At 35.2% G+C, this 21,081-nt stretch overlaps 1 protein-coding gene across 6 annotated transcripts in view; it reads right to left on the minus strand.

Annotated features, from left to right (window-relative positions):
- EPC1 (enhancer of polycomb homolog 1) overlaps positions 1 to 21,081 on the minus strand; it is a 95,998-nt gene that overhangs the window by 16,378 nt on the left and 58,539 nt on the right. For 3 of the 6 annotated variants that reach the window (XM_064591918.1, XM_064591915.1, XM_064591917.1), the window contains exons 2-6: positions 14,124 to 14,283; positions 2,459 to 2,604; positions 1,662 to 1,868; positions 1,135 to 1,283; positions 104 to 284 (exon numbers count right to left, since the gene is read on the minus strand). In XM_064591918.1, the coding sequence (XP_064447988.1) occupies positions 104 to 284; positions 1,135 to 1,283; positions 1,662 to 1,868; positions 2,459 to 2,604; positions 14,124 to 14,223 (783 nt within the window). In that variant the 5' untranslated portion in view covers positions 14,224 to 14,283. Of the gene's footprint in view, positions 1 to 103; positions 285 to 1,134; positions 1,284 to 1,661; positions 1,869 to 2,458; positions 2,605 to 14,123; positions 14,284 to 14,865; positions 15,124 to 21,081 lie in introns of all 6 variants that reach the window. The other 3 variants (XM_045874256.3, XM_045874258.3, XM_064591916.1) reach the window with 2 other exon arrangements.

Genomic DNA, 21,081 nt, shown 5'->3' on the forward strand with positions numbered 1-21,081 from the left:
GCAGCATATTTCACGGTAGGGTTTATATGTATTTTTCTTTTTCACTCTACTGATAAAACGCCATTCTGTTATCAGCTACTGTTATCACAAAAATATTTACCACCTTATTTGCTTTGAACTCCTTCACATCCATTGCTTCCTGATGTTTAAATTGACTGCTATTATTAATAGGGATGATGGGGATGGCATAAGTAGGTTTCATTGGCTGTCTCTGTGCCATAACCTCGGACACGATCTCTCCATTGTAGTCACCCAAATTATACCTGAAATTATAAAAAAGAAAGCTGCAAAAGTTAAAGTTAGTGCTGTAAATACCTAGGACTATTAATATCTGAGATACGATTATAAACACTGAGTAGACTTACGGTAAGATTAAACTCTGATAATTTGATGAACGCTTATTAAAAATAAAGAGTACATAATTCCTTCTGTTTCTTCCGTTTAGGTTTTGGCTTATAGCTTTATCTTTGCACCATAAATACATGACTGGGGTAAAAAAAATAAAGGTTCGAAATTTAACTTGCCAATTTGGGTGAAAGATTTGGTGGAGATGTTGAAATTAATGCCCACAATGGTGCTGAGGAACTTTCTGCTAATTTGAATTGTTTGTGCTATAAAACTAATTTTCCTGAAATGAATTATGAGAAATTTAATAGTGGTTTTCTTTGGAGATACTGACTAGGAAATAGGAGAGTGAGGCTTGAAGTTGTCACTGTGTACCTTGCCAAATGGTTGAGTGTTAAGATTATGGGACTTTTCCCCTCCCTTCTTTATACTTCTCTGTTAAAAAACCCAGTATGTATTTAAAAAAAAAAAAAAATCAGTACCATCTAGTAAATTAAAAACTTTAGAATTGACAAATGTTCTCTCCCTCCCAGCCTTGCACTCAACTCAAATAAGGACAAAAGAATAAGATTATACCTGCCATATTTTAATTTTACTGAACCCAGTCACTTTTAAAGAAAATAGAGAAACACATGTAAAATTATGCAAAATATATCATATCACACATTTAATAGTTTCTACTTATTATTAAAGGAAGGTATTTCCAGGGTTAATTGCTTAGGTACCATACTTCAGTATACAAAATGCTAATGGTACGATACTTCCTGACCCTATTAAAGTATACTTTACCTCTTTTCCATAATTTCCAGTGTTAAGTGCAATAGCTCCCTTTTACTCTTTTCTCTTCTTTTTATCATCTCTAGAATAGTAACAGCCCGACTCAGATCTCGACGCAGTTTAAGCATTTTTTCATAAGAGGCTTCATCGTTTTTGCGATTCTGCAAATATGAAGTTGCTTTTTAATGTCAATAACATTTCTAACTAGAGGCATTCTGAACACAGTTACTAATATATATGAATACATACATTTGAAGGGCTGGTTAGAATTTAAAGACACTGAAAGGGAATATGGATCACCAGGAAATCAATTTTATATGTGATTTTTAAATAGTTTAACATTAAAATATATCATTAATAGCTGTGTAATGAATCCTAAGGTTGATTCATTTTAAATTAATATTTTTCATTATTTTGCACAGAAAGTCTATTTAAATACAAATTAAAATACAGCCTTCTGATGCAGAGATATGTCATAAGTATAAATAATTCTTCATATATTAAAAAAAAATTACAAAAAGTTTTCCAAATTCACTTACTTTTCGAGTCTGCATTTTTTCAGTACGTCTTCTAAAAGCCACATAAGGATCATTTGTGCTGGAACCATCTCTCTTCTCTTGTTTTACTGATGGGATAAGAGATGGCCCTCGACAGTTTTTTCTCTTTTTAATCCAGTATTCATAAACTTCTCTAATTAATTCATCGTCTTCTTTTAGCAGTAGCTTGGCTTCCTGCAGACTGACTGGCTAAATGTAAAATCATTATGTCATTTTCATATAATACATAATAAGGTTCAAAAGTACTTCTAACTTTAATGACAATAATCAAAATAACAACTTTTTTTTTTTTTTTTTTGACAGAGAGAGACACAGCGAGAGAGGGAACACAAGCAGAGGGAGTGTGAGAGGGAGAAGCAGGTCTCCCACAGAGCAGGGAGCCTGATGCGGGGCTCGATCCCAGGACCCTGGGATCATGACCTGAGCTGCAGGCGGATGCTCAACAACTGAGCCACCCAGGCGCCCCAAAATAACAACAGTATTAATAACAGCAAACGTGGAGTGCCTTATACATGTCAGTCACTGACGCTTTATATACATTAGTTTAGTTAATTTTCACGTCAATCTTATGTTTATCATCTCTTTTACAGAAGGGGAAACTGAGGCACAGAGCTTTTTTTTTTTTTTTTTTTTTTAAACGTATCGCTCAAGATTATACAGGTTAGAACTGGACAGCAATGGGATGTGAATTCATGCTTATTAATTCCAGAGACTGCTCACTTACCCTCACCCCAATATTATCCTGTTTCCATATACATATATATACAGTGAAGTTGTACCTGCTGACCACTGCCTTTTTCTAGACGGTCAATCATCTCCTCAAATTGCAATGGGCAGATGTCCATTTTCTTTTTCAGTTTATTCACAAATACTTCATCTTCAGAATCCAAATCATAATCAGGCTGTTCAGCATCCAAACTAAAAGCTGACAGAAGAAACCATAAGCAATCATTTACTATGTGAATCCACTGACAAAAACCTCTCAACAGATGTCTGGATAGAAACGAAATCTAGATTTTCTAAAGAAGTAAGAAATTTATGCTTCCCACACTTAAAGTTACTGTTAATATAGACATACACATAAGTCATAAAAGACAATGGGTGTGGCCCCTTCCCCCACCTCAAAAATAAACTAGAAGCCCATTATTAAGAACATAAAGAGATTAAATGTATTGGATTCAACGCTACGAAAATCTTATAGCTAAAAATGATAAAATATCAGCAATTTCATATGGTTTGATATAATATAAAAGGTCTTTTAAATAAGATTGTTTCTAGAATAAATCCTACTTAATAGATTATGTAACTTCTTTACCAAATGCTTAGGGAGTGGTATTTAAAGCTGAAGTGTCAGAAGCCACTGCCAAGAACAGTAATCGCTATCACTCAATGAGTGCACTTCTGCTAAGGAGGCTTGTTTCCTCATGACAATCATTGTCATGGTGACAGAAATGTGGTATCTTTCTTATATTTGTTAAGATTTGAAAAATACGCCAAGAACCACATTATCAAATGTCATTCAATTACGTGTCAAAATTAAACTAGGCTAGCAATAATATAAGTGAACTATTAAATAGCCTGATATCAAAATGTCTCACACCTTTCCCTTGCTTAATACCTCTTAACTTCCTGTCACCTCAGAATCCAAATCCTTAGGACCGTATGAGGTCTTTTTTTGACTTAGTCTCTCCAGTCTCATCAGTACTTTATGATGTAGCATTATCAAATTACATATATATATATACATACATATATACAATTTTTTTTAAGTAATCTCTCCACCAGCGTGGGGCTCGAACTCACAACCCCGAGGATCAGGAGTTGTGTGCTCTACCAACTTAGCCAGTCAGGTGTCCCTCAAATTTCACATATTTCATACAGCATGCTATTTCACGTCTTTAGGCCTTTACATTAGCTGTTTTCTGCCTGCCCACCTAACGAATGACTGCAAACCACCTGACTTCAAGTCCTGTGGAATTCCTTCCTGATTGCCCCCAACTAGTAAGTGGTTCCCAGCCACTTTTATCTTTTATTGATGCTATGAACCCTTTCCCAGAAAAACAGACTGTGTGAACATATAACATTCTGCACAAATTACAAGGAATTCAAATATCCCTAAAAGCTGTGGCACCAAGGTTAAAAATTCCAGTTCTAAATCAATGACCTTCTTTTGTACTATTTTCTACACATACTTTATAATCTACTTGATAAATATTAGAATATGACTGAGCTCCTTGAGAGGAGGCACTGTGACTTATCTGCAAAGACAGTAAACATGTTCATCTTGTATGCCAACTCTGCAGTACTTTACTGAAAAGCATTCTGATACTGCCTTGATTAAAGTGGGGAAAAAAAACCCTGAAAAAATATGTAGTTATCCATTAGTGATATCTGTGATAGGTACAAGAGGGGACCCTTTGGCTACCCCAAACCTCCCTCCCTGCTTCAAGTTTAACATAGTATCTGGCCTATAGGAATCCAATAAATATTTGTAGAATTGAACATATTATATCATTGTTTGTTTTCTGCTTTGACCTATATTACACTTCTGTAATATTCCTAATTAAAATATTTAGATTCCTTCATAAAAATCTCTATATGTTAACACCTCTGAACCCATGTTTCTTACACCCAGAGGCCCTCCAATGACTTTCCATGATCTATTTCTGTTTGTTATTTTGATGTAAACAGAGCTGTTGCAGATCCTGAAGTAGGTTAAACACTGTCTGTTAGATTAAAACACTTGTTTTCTTGGGTCCCTAACCAAAACAATTCATATCTGCATTGTTCAGTAGGATAACCATTAGCTAATTCAAATCAATTAAATTAAAAATTTAGTACCTCAGTCACATTAGCCACATTTCAAGTATTAAATAGCTACATGTGGCTAGTGCTGTACTAGAAAGCACAAATAATAAAATATTTCTGTCATCATTTAAAGTCCTATTAAAGAGTGGTGATCCTGCTAATCCAGAAAGCCAAGCTGACAGGGACCAACTAGCATTGTTCTGCTTCTTAAGGGCATATTTTATATATGTTTAGGGTCTTATTTATATATTACTTGGCATCTTCCACTATAAAATTTTTCAGATCAAATCATACTTTCAAAACTTAATTATTCACAAAAACGAAACAAGCTCACCTAATATCACCTTACGTTTGCATTACCAAACTATATTTGACATATATCATGAATGACAAGTCACATCCAACATACCGGGGAAGGCAATCAAGACTGGAAAGGAAGATCCCTAGGATAGGGAGCTCAGTGTCTTTTCTACGGAAAGTTAACAAGTATCTGAGGGTCAGACTGCTCTCGCCTCTGAAGAAGCTTTCCTTTTACAGATGGTGCAAACACATGTAAGATCTTAAAATATAAGGAGAACCAAATCTTGTTCAGACATAACACTAAAGCCCTAGAAAAATGCTAACATGTAAAAAATCACTTTAGGATTTCATTTGACTAAAAAACCAGAGCCAATGACTAAAGTGCAATTTAGCTCCAGCCCAACCTGCCCCTTCGAAATGACAGCAGCTGATAAAGATTTAACATAGTTATCATGGTCCTAGAAAGAGGAGAATCTTCAAATTTTCTGGGCCATGTTACTGAGTGTGTTCAAAGTAGAAAACAGGGTTTACAAAGAAATAGGCAAGTGGATTGTACCTTGTAATTAAGTTCTGTCAATTAAAATGAGACCTAGCTAGGCAATAATTGTTTAAGAACAGGAGCCATACTATATAGGCTAACTCCTTTTAAAATATTTTGATAGGGATAAACCCAGTTATGTCTATGGTTAAACAAAATACACAGATGGAAGAGAAAATGCAGTAGAAAATAAATCCAAGCAAAAAGAACACAATAGTACATACATGTACGTTTATTTATTTATTTTTTTTAAAGATTTTATTTACTTGACAGAGAGATGGAGAGAGCACAAGAAGGGGGAACAGCAGAGGGAGAAGGAGAAGCAGACTCTCCGCTGAGCAGGGAGCCCGATGTGGGGCTCGATCCCATGACCTGAGCCTAAGGCAGATGCTTAACCATCTGAGCCACCCAGGCGCCCCTAAATTGATTATTTTTTTTTCTTTTTAAAAGATTTTATTTGTTTATTTGAGAGAGAGAATGAGAGACAGAGAGCACGAGAGGGAAGAGGGTCAGAGGGAGAAGCAGACTCCCCGCCGAGCAGGGAGCCCGATGTGGGACTCGATCCCGGGACTCGAGGATCATGACCTGAGCTGAAGGCAGTCGCTTAACCAACTGAGCCACCCAGGCGCCCCTAAATTGATTATTTTTAAAGAAGATACAAAGTAGTACACAACACAGTCCTTGCCCTTATGCTTAGAGTCAAGTAACACAGATGAAATGTATATAAATATTTATGTAATAAATGCCATATGTAGCTCGGACTAAGTATGTATGTCTATAACACCAATAGTGAAAGGATATTTGGGCCCTAAAATGGCACAAATTGTGGATTAGAAACAGAATGTAATCCCTGATTGAAAAGAAGGCACATTATACAAGGCAAGGAGAAATTTCTCAGCCCAGGAATGGTAAGTGGGTTTCAACTCAAGCACTAGCCCTCAATGATTGGTAATATCTACTTGTAAAGTTCTTGAAACAAATTCTGAGCAGCAGAAAATATTGTTAATAGTGATATTTACTATGGTGTGGTAGGTATTTGACACATTTGCCTTAGACCTAAGAAGACAAAGCTATCACTGGCTAGCTAGATCATCAAAGTCTTCAACTTCTTTATATTCATAAGTAACTGAGAGCTTTGAGTCACTTTTAGAATGTACCTGAGGAGAATGAATGGAGAATCCCAGATTTGAAATCACAGATACAAAATCCTTTTTTTTTTTTTTTTTAAGATTTTATTTATTTATTTGACAGAAAGAGAGATAGCAAGAGCAGGAACAGAAGCAGGGGGAGTGGGAGAGGGAGAAGCAGGCTTCCCACCGAGCAGGGAGCCCGATGTGGGACTCGATCCCAGGACCCTGGGACCATGACCTGAGCCGAAGGCAGACGCTTAACGACTGAGCCACCCAGGCGCCCAATACAAAATCCTTTTTGATAAAATTCTGTGGATGATGCTCAAGATTTTACATGAGAGTAGTACCCGAAGAATAATGGCAGAAGACTGGATGTTGTAGGTGGATATGGAGGTAGGCAAAGAGAAGGAGGAAATGCAATCTTTCGGAATCAGGGCATAAAGACAGGATACCTCTATTCAGAGGTAATTTTAAAAGTAGGTTCTACAAAGATCTATTAAAAAAAACCACCTTCCTATTTAGAAATTCAGTTATAAAAAATTGCAAAATGAAAATAGTCTAGGGGCACCTGGGTGGCTCAGTCAGTTACATGTCTGCCTTCAGCTCATCAGGTCATGATCCTAGGGTTTTGGGATCGAGCCCTGCATTGGGCTCCCCACTCAACCAGGAGCCTGCTTCTCCCTCTCCTTCTGCCCTTCCATGTGCTTGTGCGCGCTGCTCTCTCTCTCTCTCTCTCTTGCAAGCGCTCTCGGTCTCTCTCTCTCAAATAAATAAATAAAATCTTAAAAAAACCACAAGAAAATAGTACAAGGAACACCTGCATATCCTTTACCCAGAATCACCTACTGTTAAATTTTATTTTATCATTTGCATGTGTTCTGTTTTATATCTCTAGCTTCTATGTACACTCACACTTTATTTTTTGAGGCACTGGAGGATAAATTACATTCATAATGGTTCCTTACTGCTAAATACTTCAGAGTGTATTTCCTTAGATTCTTTCATATAATCACAGTACAGTCATCAACTTCATAAATTTACACTCATAGAACAATTTAATCTCCTGCCTACATTCTGATTTTATCAGCTGACCCAGTAATTCATAACCTTTCCCCCCTCCAGCACAAGACCAGTCTAGGATCAGGTATTATTTTTGTTATTGTCTCTTTGGCCTCCTTTAACCGGGAACATTTCTATAGCCTTTCTTTGTCTTTTAAGACACTGATGTTTTTGAAGAATATAGCCCTCTCCCCAGAACATTTATTATTATTCCCATTATGATTAGAATATGCACTCTTAGATGGCATACTGCATACTCAACTTTCTTAGTCCTTCTCACAGTATCACATCTAGAGACACACAATGTTCATCTGTTCCTAATAAGTGATGATAATTTTCATTACCAGTCAAGAAATTACCCAATTGTTTCACTGCATAACTACTCTTTGTCCCCCGCCCCCTCCGTAACTAATAAACAGTTGGTAGGGAGAGCTTAAGGTCATGTAAATATCTTGTTCCTCATCAAAATTTTCTCTTATATTGAGAACACATTGACGATTCTTACATGATTCAATCTTGGTCACAGTAATAGCAAAAATGATCTTCCAACTCCAGTACTCTCTTCACATTGTACCACTCAGCTTTTGGCTTTGTACTACAGAAGCATGAGACTACTTGTCACCATTTTTTATTATCAGTATGGACTCCTGAATTCCTACATTTTTCAATGCTTTACAATTCATTATTATGTCTAATTATTCCATTGCTTAAATAGTCCCAGAACCAGCCAGTGAAAGAAATTCCTGTGTCCTTGTGATATGCCCCTGTCATTTTTTTTTTTAATGCTTAATTTCTGATATAATAAGAGGTTCCAGGTTCATCTTGCACCTACCCTTCCACAGCCCTGGAATCAGCCATTTCTCCACAGATTCGTGGTCCCATTTAATGGAGAATGGATTAGAGATGAGGTGCTAGGTGTGCTCATTGCTACCGAATAATCTTGCTTCTTGGCTCTTCCAGTGGACAGAGTTAGAAATGTACATATATGTATCTCCACACATAGGCATATATACATATATAAATGTACATCAAGATTACCCTTTAAAAAAAAGGCTTCCGGGGCGCCTGGGTGGCTCAGTCGTTAAGCATCTGCCTTCGGCTCAGGTCACGATCCCAAGGTCCTGGGATCGAGCCCCACATCAGGCTCCCTGCTCGGCAGGAAGCCTGCTTCTCCCTCTCCCACTCCCCCTGCTTGTGTTCCCTCTCTCGCTATGTCTCTGTCAAATAAATAAATAAAATCTTTAAAAAATAAAAATAAAAAAAGGCTTCCTTTCAGGATTAATAGGAGAGCCTTGAGACCCAAGTGCAAAAAGAAGGGGGTGAAAGAATTGTTCCTGCCTATTCTGGTCAGAACTGTTTTGTCCTTTCTTCCAGTATAAATAGGAAAGTCCCATCTGTATACTCTAGAAGCCTTACAGATCAGCAGCAAAGAGAAACAACATTACATGATCCTTTGGATTAGGAGATGTTGAGTGTCAAGCACTCAGTGAAATAGCTTAAAAAGTACCTAAAGTCTGGAACTAAAGAAGGGGATAATGGTTATAATATAATATGGGTTTCTTCCTTCAAAGCTCTGATTGGATTAAAGGAAGAAAATTATGATCTCTTCGCTAAGCCAGTTGAAGATAAGGACAGAGTTGAACTTTTCCAAACTAATGTTCAATAAAATGTTAACAGAGAACATGTAATAAATACAACTAGAAAATGCTGGGTTAAAATTAGCCTTTCCTGGGGCGCCTGGGTGGCTCAGTCGTTAAGCATCTGCCTTCGGCTCAGGTCATGATCCCAAGGTCCTGGGATCGAGCCCCGCATCAGGCTCCCTGCTCAGCGGGAATCCTGCTTCTCTCTCTCCCACTCCCCCTGCTTGTGTTCCCTCTCTCGCTGTGTCTCTCTCTGTCAAATAAATAAATAAAAATCTTAAAAAAAAAAAAAAATTAGCCTTTTTTTTTTCCTAGCCACAAGACTCCTAGAGCCTATAAATATGGTAATATGCATTATGACTCTGGGGGCAGGTAGGGGAATATAATATGTAATTATTCTCAAACATGTTTGACCACTGCTTTTTTTAGAGAATACTAGTTAACACCTTTAAAAAACTCCCAAGAAGAATTTGTGTAACATTAGCTTAAGAGATTTACACAACAGAAATTAGGGGAACTAAAATGAACCAGTTCATATATGTAATTCAAGGTAACATATCTTTCGTAAGTAATTTACTAGACCACCATCAGACAAAATTTTAACTTTATAGAAATTTATACTCATTATTTTTCTTATTTAGTGTAGTGTATTAAAAGACAATACCAAGTTTTAAGGATTAACATAAATCTTACGTAATTTCTTCCAGAAAACAGAATAAGAGAACTTTCCAACCTGTTTTATGAAGCCACTATCACTCTGATACCAAAACCAAATAAGACAGAACACGTACACGTGCACATACACATATACATAGCCAAACAATCTCTCATGAACCTAGGTGCAAAAGTCCCCAATAAAATCCTCCCCAACAAGGTATGAAAAAAAATAACACTACAGTCAAGTGAGATTTATTACAGGTATGTGAGGTTGGTTCAATATTTGAAAATCAACCAGTGTAACTTATCATATCAAGAGGCTAAAGAAGAAAAATCACATGATGCTATCCATTGATGTAGAAAAAGTATTTGACAACATTGAACACTGATTCACGATAAAAACTCTCAGTACTTTAAGAATAAAAATCACGATCTATAAGAGGAAAACTGATAAACTGGATCTCAGCAAAAAAACCTTTTGCTCTGTGAAAGACTCCGTTAAGAGGATGAAAAGACATATTATACACTGGGAGAAAAGATTTCCAAATCACATATATGACAATCTCATAAAAAGCAAATACAAAAAACCCTACAGGTAATATAATACATAATGATGCAAGACTTAATTATTTCCTTCTAAGACCAGGAACTAGGCAAGGATGTCTGCTCTCACCACTTAATATTTTAACACAGTATTAAAGTTTTAGCCACTATAATAATGGAAGAAAGAGAAATTAAAGACAGAGAGACTGAAAAGGAAAAATAAAACTATTTTTTCAGACTTCAGCATGATTTTCTATGTAGAAAATCTCAGAGAATCTGCAAACATCTCCTAGAAAGAACTAAAAAGGAATTTCAGTTAAGGACACAGGGCATAAGATAAACAATTTTACCTGCATTTCTGTATACTGACAATGAACAAGTGGAAATCAAAATAAAAAATGTAATACCATTTTCAATTGCTCCAAAGAAAATAAAACACGCAGGTATAAATCTAAAGAAACATGGTCAGGATCTGTATCAAAGAAGACCTAAATACTTGCAGAGTCATACTGTGTTCATGGACTGAAGACTCAACATAGTAAAGATGTCAATTCTCCCTAAAGTGATCTATAGGTTTAATCTAATTCCTATCAAAATCTCGGCAAGTTTCTTTGTAGATACCGACAAGCTTATTGTAATATTTACATGGAAAGGCCCTAGAATACCCAATACAATTTTGAAAAAGAAAAATAAAGGAGGAATGACTCTCTCTGATATTAAGGGTTTTATAAAGTTGCAGTAATCAAAACAGTGCTACTATCTTGGACTAAACAGAAATCAAGGGAATAGAATATAGAACCAGAAAGAGATCCATATCAATATGCCAGTTAATTTCTGACCAAGAAGCAAAAGCAACTCAATGGAGGAGGGATGGCTGTTTCAGTAAATGATGCTGGAGCAACTGCACACCCAGAGGTAAAAACCAAAACCAGAACAAAAACTCCTTGACCTAAACCTCACACACTCAAAACCGATCAAACACTTAAATGTGAAACTGTACACTTCTAGAACAGAACATAGGAGAAACTCTTTCAGACCCAGGAAATGGCAGAGGTTCTTAGAGTTGATACCAAAATCATGATTCACAAGAGGAAAACCGATTTAAACTTGATCTCATCAAAATTAAAAGCTTTTGCTCTGTGACAGACTCTGTTAAGAGAATGATAAGACAAATTATATACTGGGAGAAAATATTTGTAAATTACATATGTGACAAAGACTTTGTGTCTAGAATATACAAATAAAACAGAATCCTAAAACTCAATGTTAAAACAATCTAATTAGAAAATGGGCAAACACATATACAATCATTTCACCAAAGAGGATATATAGATGGCAAATCACATGAAAAGATATTTAATATATTAGCCATTTACAGAAATACAAATTTAAAGTATAATGAGAGATCACTGCATACCTATTAGAATGGCGAACATAGAAAAGTGATAATCCCAAATACCGACAAGAATACAGGACAAACTGGATCACACATATACTGCTGGAGATAATGTAACACAGCACAGATACTCTTGGAAATACTGTGGAAGTTCTTGTCAAACTAAAAACAGACCCAGCAACTGAACTCATAGGTATTTATTCCAGGAGAGACAAAAACATGTTCACACAAAAACCTGCAGATGAATATTCATAGCGGCTTTATTTGTAATAGTCAAAACCTGGAAACTACTGAAATGTGTTTCATTGGGTCAATGGTTAAACAAACATATGGAATACTACTCACATAAGAAGGAATGATCTATATTACATGAAACAAGCTGGATGGACTCCAAGGATATTATGCTAAGTGAAAACAGCCAATCTCAAAAGGACATACACTGCATGATTCTGTTTATATTGTAATCATTAACTAATATAATTATAGAAATAGAGAACATATTAGTGGTTGCCAGGGGCTAGGTTTGGCTATAAAGGAGTAACAACATGGAATCTTGTGGTGATGGTACAGTTGAGTTATCTCGATTGAGGTGTACAAAGCTGCATATTTATCCTGTGAATTTATAATTATTTAAAACAAAATGTTAAGAGAAACTCAATGGCAGCTAATACTAATTAGTAGACTATCTTGATTAATATTCCAATGTATGTATCTTTCCAGAGACAAGATACGTCAAATCTGTACTGATTAAAAAATTTTCTCCCCAAGTAAGCTACAATTCTGCTGCCATTTTATTGCTATTATTTGATTACAAAATCAGCAAAGTCAATTCCTTTTAAAATTGTAACTCTGGACTCTTCTGACCATAATTTAATCCACTAGTTACCAGTAAAATGTGTTTTGTGGGTTTTGGTCATCAATGAGCAGTCTATTTGTAAAACAGGCATTCCAAATTTTTTTTCTGTTATGATAATGTACATTGATTAATATAATTTTATCTTACTTAATCCTGCTTTAACCTAAAAGCATGCATTTGTAAGATAATATAACCTGTGGCTGTGGAAAACAGTTACATATATGGATCTGATGATGATCTGTAACTTTCAAATTGCCATGATTTTTCAGAGAACTAATTTTTATGTTCTAATATTGGTCAAGTTTGTTTAAGATGTCTGTGTCTATGTCTTATATGTAATTAAACATGGGAGTGGGCAAGAAAGCACATGCCACTTATTTATTTCACTTCAAAGTAACCTTTAGTAAATTGGAAAAAAACATTCTTTTTTCTAAAGGAAATCAATAAATTAAGGTGCAAGTTAGAATTAAAGAGAAAAAAACATTAAGTTAAAAATAGCAAATGCCAATACAGGCACTATCTTTAGTTTTGCATTTTCGTATTTAACAAATAGTAAAATAAATGTTTAGAATCCATGACAGAAACTAGATCATATGGAGGAAAGGTTAAATGAGAAAAGTAGTTAATTCATTTTAAATAATTTCTAAAAACAACACAGATTTATATGGTCCTGAAAAAAGTTTAGACAGGTCACTGGAAAACCCTCTTTAGAAAGGTCAACAACACAATAATGAAAGCTGTACCAATTTTACCTTAGTAAACTTTCAACTACGTTTTAAAGTTGTCAACTACTTGTGGATTGAGTGAATGAAATGTATTCTCCTAAGTTTATAAGCTCTCAGCTATTCACCATCAAATGTGATAGCCATCAAAGGATCATTGCTAATGAAGAACTCATCACTACCAAGTGAAACAAGTTACCACCTAGAACACTAAAAGTCAGTAGGATCACAGACCAGAGGTTGGCACTATTGGTCCATGGGCCAATACTTGGTTGCCATCTGTTTTGATCAATAAAGTTTTATTGAAACATAGCCATGCCCATCTGTTTACATATTGTCAACTGCTAATTTTGCCTTTCTTTCAACAGTATAGCTGAAGAATTGTGACAGACTGAATGACCCAAAAAAGCTAAGACACACACTATCTGACCCTTTTTAGAAAAAGTTTGCTGATTCCCGACTTTTACTAAGACGTTCTTTAAGGCTACTCATATCACTATTTCTGAATAGTAAGAAAACCATTTCTACATCTCAGGTATATTCCTTATCCTATTTGTCTAAAGTAGTATAAGATCACATGCTGAGATGAAACTAAACACTTAGGATGAAAATGCCATCTTTTTTGTCAGGCAGAAATCTCAATTTTAAAAGTTGAAAATGGGCTCTAGGAACTCTCTAGCTGATGCTAGTCAATGAAATGGGTACTGAAAATGGCCTTGAACAAGTAAAACTGTGTCAAGAGTTAAGCAGAAAATAGCTACAGAAAATATAATAATTAAAAGAGTAATTACTTACGCTGTATGTGAATAAGCTGCTTTGGCATCTTAAATTCCCCAGGATATATAGACTCATAGTAAGCAATATTACTTTCTGCTTCTGGGACTGGTATGACCATATTATCCCTCTTCTCGCCATACACCTGCTGTGCTGAAATAGCCCGCTGAAGATGGTGTTCCTAAAAACAGGAAGAAATAGGTAAGTTTATGTATTTAAAAAATAGCAAGCAGAACGTGTAGCCTTATTAAGACTTTTCTGTTCATTTGTTTTAAAACCGGATTTTATTTTTTATTTTATTTTTTTTTAAGATTTTATTTATTTATTTGGCAGAGAGAGAGCGAGAGAGGGAACACAAGCATGGGAGTGGGAGAGGGAGAAGCATGCCAAGCAGGGAGCCCAATGTGGGGCTCGATCCCAGGACCTGGGCCCATGACCTGAGCCAAAGGCAGATGCTTGACTGAGCCACCCAGGTATCCCAAAACTGGAAGGATTTTAGTAGCCTTGAAAGGATGCTAACAATACAATTACTGGTAAGCACATTTTAAGTAGAAACAAGATTTTGTTAGATACACTGTATATTTCCTCAATTTAAGAAATGTACTACACCAAAATTGAGTTAAATTATACAAAAAAAGCCAAAAAACTGACTAAACTGTTACTTTAAGTTTGCATTTTACGGATGAGATTCAAAGAAAAAGGGCTAAAACATTTACATTTGTATGAAGAAAGCAGGCTATGGATAAAAAAAAGTTATTCTAACCTTTTCATAGAATGCTTCATAAATCTGGAAAGCACTTTCATACAAATCAACTAATATGGTCTTTTCAAAGAAGGGCAGAGTATCCTCTCCATTTTTATTTGATGAAAACTGACACATTCAAATCCAGTCTTTTGTCTTGATAACCCCTTAAGAATTTCCAGAGCCCAGTATAGGGGTTGAAAACACATACTGGGTTGAAAGCCCAGTATAGGCTTCAGAGTCTGTGACTCGTGGAAAGACACTTTAGTCTTCTGTTTCCTAAAGTATGAGAAAAATAATCTACTTTAAGGCTTGGTTGGAGATTTAAGTAAGATAAATGTGCAAAAACTGATAATGCCTGGCATAAAACAGGTACTTGAAATAAGCTTTGGTTTAGTTACCACACAGGAAGATTTTACCAGTTTGTGATACCACCAGCTGCCATAAAAATATCTGTTCTCACTCAGCCCTATCATCCCTGAATTTTGGTAAACATTTCATTGAATTTAAACTAGCTTTTAAAAATATATAAAATTCAAGTTCAAGGATGAAAAATATTCCAATGGTATGAAAACAGAAAATTCCAGTCCTCATAAGTACCCTGTTTTAATTAAAAAAATATATATATATACTCATATAGGATTTAAAAGTCAGAATTCTACTGTGCAACACCTAGAGCTTTATTCCTAGGGCTTTGGTTCACTAGGTATATCCTGGAGATTTTCTATACGGACACTTCTACTACAATTTTTGCAGCAGCTGCATTGTATTCCACTGTATGGATGTACCATGATTTATTTAACCAGACACTAATTTATAGGAAAAAATCCCCTGGAGACAACCTAAATGCCTATTCTTCTCCCTGAATGCTACAAAAATCACACCTGTACTTTTATATACAAAACATCTTTGTGGATTTGTGAAAGCATCTGTAGGACAACTATAAAAAAGTCCTCAAAGGGCATATGAGATTCCAACAATATACACCATCATTCCTTGTAATATCTTTTTTTTTAAAGATTTATTTGAGAGAGAGAAAGCATGACCACACGAGTGGGAGGGAGAGGGAGAGAGAATCTCAAGCAGACTCTGCGCTGAGCGCGGACCCCACATTCGGCTCCATCTCATGACCCTGAGATCAAACCTGAGCCAAAACTAAGAGTTGGACGCTTAACCGACCGCACCACCCAGGTGACCCTCCTTGTAATATCTTCTTAATGACTCTTTTTAAATTTTAAAATCATCCATCTTGTCATTTTAGGTTAATTCTACTATAATGACGATTTTTTTCCTTAAATGTTGCTGCTGTTTGCTCATTTTCAAAAGAGCTACTTTTCTTTTCTGACATTTAAATAGATTATTTCCTTTTTAAGGAAATTGGCCCCATGTAATAAATTTTCCTAATATTTTCCTGAAGTATGACTTCTCATTTTGTTTAAAGTCTTTTTTCCATGCAAGAAAGTTCTATTTGTCACATTTATTAATCTTTTCCTTTATGATTTTGTCATGCTTAATAACAGGTATAAACTGTATACTCAAAAACTAGGGTGTAAACAAATACTTTCTTTTTTTATAACTCAATTTTAGCTTTGATTCGGGCTCCCTAATGGCCAAATGTACCCTCTTATACTTTGATATAGTTTGTTGTTCTATCTACTGGCCCTTATCTATTAACACAGGGTGCCTCCGTAAGCTCCGGCTGGGAAGTCAGTCACACCTTTTCTATTCTCAGATTCCTTCAAATGTCAAGAAAAATTTTCTTTGACCTATGCCCCACATACATATCAAACTCAAGGAGGAAGTGGGGAAGCAAGGCATATTATTCTTAATTTGCATTCTGTTCCTACTTTAGAACAATTAATCTATCATAATTTCCCGTGTAGGTGAACATGTGAGAAATATGGTTTATCTTTTTATTTTTTGTGTAAGGAGAGATAATTTAATGATTAAAAATGTACCTGTATCACAGAATAAATTTCCCTTGCACTTGGGAGTATTCCTAAGCTTTTTCCTACTCTATCCAAACTGTCTCTTATGCCAGTATTTAACTTATTTTAAAGTGTAGCCTCATACTACATTTTATTATCTAGTAAGACAATTCCTCCTTCATAATTCTTTTTCAGAATATTCCTGGCTATCTCAATTGTTTTTCTAGATGAAGCATAAAGAAAATTACTTTCTATGTGTGAAGCGGGACCTCTAAAGCATTTTGATTTTTACAGGCAATATAGAATGCTGGTTAAGAACATGGACTTTGGTAATCAAGAGGGCTCTGGATTTGAATGTTGGCACGATGTTTTAGTAGCTCTAGGACTTTAGGACTTGAGATATTTATCCCAATATGTTTTATTATCTGTCAATGTACACTGTTACCTACCATATGGAATTGTGGTTAAGATAAAATACCTGAGACCTACTAACTATCCAATATATGGTAGCAAATATATATCTTTCATTATTATAAAAGCTAAAGAGTCTTCCATATGCTTAATAGTTACCATTTATATTCTCTCTAGTATGAACAGTGTTCTACAGAAAGATTTTTCCTTATGGTTTTATCCATTTTCCATAACTGTGAACTCAAATTTTTGTTTATCAATATTAGAGTGACTACTTACTGCTTTAAAAAAAAAATCTTATTTGTAGTTTTTTGTTTTATAAAATATTTCACACAATTTTCTCCTATCTTTAACAGTCAAGAAAATGATTTCCCCTTAATACATGGCTTATAGGGGTGGTGTCTTGATGTGTACAACATACTTTCAAATGATTCAATTATAAAAATATTTTATTATAGAATAAGAAAAAATACAGCAAAGCATTAACAATTTTGGAGTCTAGTTTGAGTATATAGTTGTTCAGCTTTTCTCTAAGTTTGAAAATTCTTATAATAAAAAGTTAAAGAATAGGGTACTAAGGATCCTAAATGTGTATAATATGCAGCATTTATGGTTAAGTTCTAAGTCTTACAAAAGGATTCTTCAACAACTGGGGTATAACTTTATATATTCCTATTTACGCTCTCCCCATGTATGTCTGAGGACTCTAAGATAGGAAGGGGACCAAACATAGGCCAATATGACTAGAGCACGGTGGTGAGAGGGGAGAGTAACAGATGCTATCTGCTCAGGGGATTAACACCAAATCATGCAGAGTCATTGGTCATGTTAAAGATCTGTCCTTTTACTAAGAGCAAGAGTTAACTGAGAGGTTTTAAAAGATCACCCTAGTTGCTATATAGACAATAGACCATATTCTATAAAATGAAGTATGTGTAGCTTTTAAATGGTTCAGAATAATATTTAATGATATGGAAAAAAACCCCATCAATTTATGAAGCAAAAAAAGCTCTGAAAACTGGATGTTCAGAATATTTGTATTAATTACTCTTTTTTAAAAGAAAAAGACACGATTAAACATAAGCAAATTCAGAAAAAAGTTAAAGTAGATGAGCACATATACAAAACAATCCTTCTCTTTATACTCCTTTATTCCTTGTCTTATTTTTTCATAGCTCTTATCATCCTCTGACATGTCATATGTTTGTTCATGGCTGTCACCCTTTCCTCCCCACCCCTCACCTCAATCTAAGCATCATGAAGGCAGGGATTTTTGCCTGTTTCGTTCATTGCTAAACAGCCACCCTATAACAGTGCTGGGCACAGAGCACAGTGCTTAAATATTTGCTGAATAAATGACATATGTATGTATCCATGCATTCATGCATTTTGATATACATAAGTATCAAAGTATATACACCAAAAAGTTAACAGATTATCTCTAGGTGGTACAATTTTGAAATGTTCTTTTGTAATTTTATTTCCCGTATTTCTTTTTATTTTTTTTAAAGATTTATTTATTTATTTATTTATTTGAGAGAGAGAGAACAAGAGACAGAGAGCATGAGAGGGAGGAGGGTCAGAGGGAGAAGCAGACTCCCTGCCGAGCAGGGAGCCCGATGAGGGACTCGATCCCAGGACCCCGGGATCATGACCTGAGCCGAAGGCAGTCGCTTAACCAACTGAGCCACCCAGGCACCCTTATTTCCCGTATTTCTTAAAATGTACTTGTGATACTTTTTGACAAAAAAAAAAAAAAAAAAAAAAAGGAATACATTTCACAAAATGATTTTCTAAAACATCAATGATTTCTAAAAGACATAATTTATTTGGTTCAGCAAAACTTTCCCATTTAAGTTAGTTCAAGAGTAAAATACACTTTTAGCTTTCCAGGTAAAGAAAGTATTTTTAAAACCCAAAACTATATACATCTATTTCTAGGAAATAGAATGTTAAATTACATAATAGTAACATTAAATTATAAGTGAAAATGAGATTCTTGCTTTGAGTAGAAAGATGTAGAATGGTGAAGCCAAGTAACAAATGAAATAAACTAGAATGAGTTCTGAATTCAATTCAGTAATTATTGAATGCCTTGACTAAATACCTAAGATAATCCAATTTTAAATTACAATTATATAAAAAGTTAGAAGTTCCTTGAAGATAGTATTTGTCATTGAAATTTTTGAATAAATCTACATGCAACATTGAATAGGCCAGCTGTGTTCAAATAACTTCAAATAGTCCAATAAAGAGTTTGACAGTTAAAAAAAGACAGAATGCTGGATTCTAAACTTAGATTTTTTTTTTTTTAACTTTAGGACTTCTAAGCGCTTTTAACATGCTAATGTAAGTTGTGGTTGTTCCACAGCAGGGATGCAGTCATTCAAGCCTATGACCACAGAATCATTTTTTCAGAAAGTATCTATTAATAGCTCACAGAGAACTTTTTAAATACAGTTTGGGAAATGTTGGTATAGAACAAAAACTAGAGATACGGAGCAGAATATCTAGGATTAAGTTTATTCATTCATTAATTTAGTCCTTATTTATTGAGTGCCAATCATGTACCTGGCACTGGGAACACAATGTTGTAAATAAAATACACATAGTTCCTAACACTGTAGAGCTTACACTCTAGTAGGGAGAACAGATACTAACAAGACAGCCCTAAAAATAAACTGTACAGTGTGATAAGTGCTCTGAAGAAAAAGATACAGTGTGTTATGGTAAAAGAAAAGGACATCAAGGACAGTATCATTTTCACTAGTGCAAAGGGACATTTAAGCTAACATGGCAGCAATGGGAGTTAAAAGATTGTTTTAAGAAAAGGGGATAACTATTTTTTTTTTTTTAAGATTTTATTTATTTATTTGACAGAGACACAGCGAGAGAGGGAACACAAGCAGGGGGAGTGGGTGAGGGAGAAGCAGGCTTCCCGCTGAGGAGGGAGCCCGATGCGGGGCTCGATCCCAGAACGCTGGGATCATGACCGGAGCCGAAGGCAGATGCTTAACTACTGAGCCACCCAGGTGCCCCAGCGGATAACTATGTTTGAAGACCACTTATGTATTTGACACAGTGGGTAGGTTAAATATCTTTATATTATAGAATATTTATATTAAGCACAGTTGCAAGAATTAATCACCAAAACACCAAGAAAAATTCCAATTTTTCATAGAATAACAGAGGCATAAATTCTCGTTTGGTTTTACAGGTGAACAAAGTAAATAAAATTAAATAACCTAAAGAATTCTTTAATATTTGATCTTACATAACTGGAATTAGATGAACTACAACTTATGATTAAGCAAGTAACTTAAAAAAGCTTCTTGCACTGTAATTATGTTTTCTATACGCAGCAATACGGACAATAAAAAACAGGATCAGAAAAGACTGAACAATGATCGTAAGGTTCAGAGGCACACTGTCAAGTCTCTATGGACCTTGCTATCATGGCACTGGGCTCCAAAGTATCCACTCTTGTTATTTCAGCCTGCCTAGTACACTGAAAGGGCATGGGTCTTACAGACAGAGACCTACTCAAGAATCCTAGCTTCCTCATCAGACAACAGCAAATCACTCTGCTAGCTATTTGTATTATTTTTTGTTTTTTTCCCCTTACCCATCTTTCCCTCTCTTCTCTCCATCAGTAAATGTTTTTTCTTTTACTCTCCTCTTTGTTATTTTTGTTTACCCCTAGAAAAATAATTGCCCTTCCAGGTGGCTTTTTATGGTTTTTGTTAAATACATTGGTAGTTAATGTGAAAGGATTAACTGTCTCTGAACAAGGCATGTCACTTGCATTTGAGAAATCAGAAAACACCATTTTTAATCATTAAGTGAGAATGACATTACCTATGTGTAGATAAAACCTATCTGAAGAGACATTACTGCA

This window comes from Mirounga angustirostris, unplaced genomic scaffold (assembly GCF_029215605.1).
Source record: "Mirounga angustirostris isolate CCGP_5_RB_7025 unplaced genomic scaffold, mMirAng1.0.hap1 SCAF_5, whole genome shotgun sequence".
NCBI classification, from domain to species: Eukaryota; Metazoa; Chordata; class Mammalia; order Carnivora; family Phocidae; genus Mirounga; species Mirounga angustirostris.